General features: G+C 30.8%; 1 protein-coding gene across 1 annotated transcript; it reads right to left on the reverse strand.

Moving 5' to 3' along the window:
- Positions 1–1,463: 1,463 nt before the first annotated feature.
- LOC111689041 (endocuticle structural glycoprotein SgAbd-4) lies at positions 1,464–3,356 on the reverse strand. The gene is made up of 2 exons (XM_023451548.2): positions 2,896–3,356; positions 1,464–1,899 (listed from the first exon to the last, which is right to left on the reverse strand). The coding sequence occupies exons 1-2, from the start codon at positions 3,057–3,059 to the stop codon at positions 1,662–1,664; spliced, it is 402 nt and encodes a 133-aa protein (XP_023307316.1). The 5' UTR covers positions 3,060–3,356; the 3' UTR covers positions 1,464–1,661.
- Positions 3,357–3,771: the final 415 nt, after the last annotated feature.

Raw genomic sequence — 3,771 nt, forward strand, 5'->3', positions numbered from 1 at the left:
ACTATGGCTTAATTATCGAGTAGCACCAAAGCGTTAGACATGATATCACTAATCACGTCTGGGAACATTCCTGATAACAATATCACAACATCGTCCGCGTAAGCAACAACTTTTATTACTCTGTTGACCAGTTCAATGAGAATCAAGTTACCGACGATGAGCCAAAGTAGTGAAGAGATTACGCAGCCCTGTGACTTAGCCCAAGACCTGCAGTAACTATTCTGGATTTCAGCATAGTTACTAACCGGTTGCTGATATACTCTTCAACATCAAGATTAGCAAGAGCTTGTTGAATTGCAGAAGTTTTTACATTATTGAAGGAACCTTCTATATCTAAAATGGCTTCCATAGTATATTGTTAAATTCAAGAGATAACTCTGATAACCTCATGTAGAGCTGTATCTGTAGATCGTTCTTTAAGGCATGTTGACTATTCGAAAGCCGCGATGAGCTATCTAGCCGTTGCCTAATATGTGAGTCAATGAATCTTTCTAGCGTTTTGAGCTCAAAAGACGAAAGACTAATTGGACGAAAGTCTTTCGCATTCTCATGACTTATTTTGCCTGCTTTAGAAATAAAAACTACCTTAACCTTTCTCCAATTTACCAGGTCGTGTTTGAGAGAAAGAGGCTGAGGGAATGATATATTCTTTTGCTCATTTAGATATTTGTTGTATTTGAATACCGTGGGAAAAGTCCAAACTCTGTCATATTGAAGTTTCCTTGTCCGGCAATTTCAATGTTTCCGAGTCTATCTAGTGAATAATCTAAAGATATATACTATATACAATAATTATTGTACTTAAGGTCAGTAAAGCCGGAAAAAGATATAACAGAGATCAATCCTGTATTTTGCACTCGATAGATTGAACTTTATATACAATGGTATCTCTGCGCGTTTATAATAAATTTCATGTATTCTTTTAAACTATCTCAAAAATCTGATCCTGCTGCTAGATTAAAATGTAGTTGGCTTTATACACAAGTGTTTTCAGTCGGAGGAGGCTCTTAAATTTAATGAGGACTAGGTCCAATTTCGTACTGATCTTTTTATCAAACATGTCAATGTTGTCATTATAATAGTTTTTTTTTTTAACAATGTTCCCAACTAAACTGACTTCTTCAAAGTCTGTGTCATTTATACATAGGATACGATATCTCAAAAATCTGATCCTGCTGCCAGATTCAAATTTAGTTGGCTATATACACAAGTGTGTTCAAAAAAGGCGCTTAACCACTAGTCTGAGAAGGCTCTTAATTTAAATGAGGACTAGGTCCAAGTTCGTACTGTTCCTAACAAAACTGACTTCTTCAAAGTCTGTGTCACTTAGCTGAGTCCAAAGTTTAGCACGATTACTCGTTAAATAAGTTAATCGAATATGCAACTGACGTCATCTTTAACACTTTTTCTGCATTATCATTATTATTATTTTTTTGTGTTAAAAAAGGGGACTTTTTTCATGATTTCTTCTTAAAATTTCATTTATCATTTATTCGTATTGTATTTTAATTTTATGTGACTTAAAGGAGCATTTTCTTTATACAAAGTATTATTCGGCATATTTACTCATAGATATACATTTAACTTAAACTAAAAAATATTCTTAAATCTTTAAACTAATTAAGTACAATTTTGGATTGAGTCATTTGCAGTGTCTTCTCCTATTGAACGGGTTGTGGTAAATGATCACCTTCAGGTTGGAAACCATTTTCATCGGCCACATATTTAAGGGTGATAACATTACCCTCAGGATCCAAATAGCTGTAAGAGCCAGTTTGTACTAAAATCAATTCTTCATGTTCTTCAATAACTTGACCGTCTTCAGTTTCGGTGCGGGGCACTAAAATCTTTTTCATGTAACCGACATTTTCGACTTTGATGCCGTTGGAGGTTTCGTAGCTGTTGAAAGAGAAAGAGAGAGGGATAATTTAATTGTTAATGTTTTACAATTGTGTTTTTAAAAACAATCATAAAGTAGTTTTAATAATTATTATTGTAAAACTTAACAAATTCTTGTTATTGTTAAAATATCAAGAATTATTCTAGCAAATCCATAGATAACTAGAAGCATTAAATATCATTGTCTGGAGGTCGTTTTGCTCTAGTAGTTATATTAGATTTCTTGTGATTAAGTTGTGTTTATGATTATCTAGATTTTAATGATCTTGAAATTATATAAATTTCAAAAGGTCTTTATCATGTCTAGATATTTAAAAGGCAAAAATATGTACACATTTTTTATATTTAGTTTAATGAAGTATCTAAGCTTTAAAGAAAATAAAAAAAGAACTTAAAGCTCTTTACAAGCTAATTAACTTGATCAGTGTTAAAATATTTAGAACAACTTTTTAAGCTTAAAATTGGGTCGTATAATGAAAATAGACGAACTTGAATCCTATTGGTATTAGAGCTTTGATTCCTATTAGAGTATTGATTGTTACAGAGCTTTTAACCTTTAAAAAACTAAAAAGTATCTAAGCTTTAAAAATAATGAAAAAAGAACTTAAAGCTCTTTACAAGCTAAATAAATTGATCGTTATTAAAATATTTAGAACAACTTTTTAAGCTTTAAATTGGATCGTTTAATGAAAATAGACGAACTTGAATCTTATTGTTATTAGAGCTTTAATTCCTATTAGAGTCTTGATAGAGCTTTTAACATTTAAAAACTAAATTTGAATTAAAACCATCTTGATAATAATATTTAAATATTTTTTAAGAATTTTTTAATTTTAAGAAAGTTTTAAATTTTTTTAATTAAAGCTTTTCTTTAAATAATGTTTCAGATTTAAGAAAATGTTTAATCAATTTTGGCCACTGATCATAAAGGATCATGAATTATTTTGTTAAAAAAATTAATTTCCTAAATCTGTTTCCAATATCTTAAATACCAACCTGCTGTTAAAACTGCCATCGGGATTATTGACATCGATCTGTTTAATGATGGTGGCAGGTGTAGTGGTAGTTGTAGCAGCATCAGCTGATTGATCTTGAGCAGGACGAGCCAAGACAAAGGCGAATAAAGCGGCGAACAATAAAACGAAACCGAACTTGTACATTTTGTTTAACTTTTTTTGTGTTTTTTTTAAAGAATTTAATATAAAAAATTTATTTTAAATTTATCCTTTTTATTTGTCAGAGTTACAAAAGAAACACTTCTTATAGCGGGAGTTCTTTTAATGATATCTGGTAAATTTTTCTAGGTCTAGGTTAGCTTAATCCACAAGTGATGAAACACTTTAACAAATAAATCACACACACGTTTACACAAAAAAGACACAGATAAGGAATTGAATTCTTTCAATGCGAGTTGACAAATTGTACTGATGTCGTTACGATGATGGGCTTCCCATTTTATACTAAAAAAAACGCACTACACTCCACTATTTTGACGAATAATGAGCGTATGTTTTAAAAGAATCTCAACTGTCAGTAATAATAATAACAACGACGACGGACAGAAACAATAACAACAGTAAAGGCGAAAAATAAAAAAACCATAATAAATTTATAAAAACTATATGTATGATGAGATCGTTAAATAGAATTACCGTCAGTCAGTACACTTAACTCACGCACACTTTATTTTTACTCTTCGAAGTCGTCGCCGTCGTCATAATAAAACACCGAACATAATCTCGATCATCTCCGGCAAACTTAAGGGGGAATAAATAATTGATGGGCGCACTAGATAAAAACAAAAACAAATAAAATCAAAAAAAAAAAAAAAAAGATTACCAAAGTTAAGTGTGTTTTTAGCAAAATAACAAC

This window comes from Lucilia cuprina, chromosome 6 (assembly GCF_022045245.1).
Source record: "Lucilia cuprina isolate Lc7/37 chromosome 6, ASM2204524v1, whole genome shotgun sequence".
NCBI classification, from domain to species: domain Eukaryota; kingdom Metazoa; phylum Arthropoda; class Insecta; order Diptera; family Calliphoridae; genus Lucilia; species Lucilia cuprina.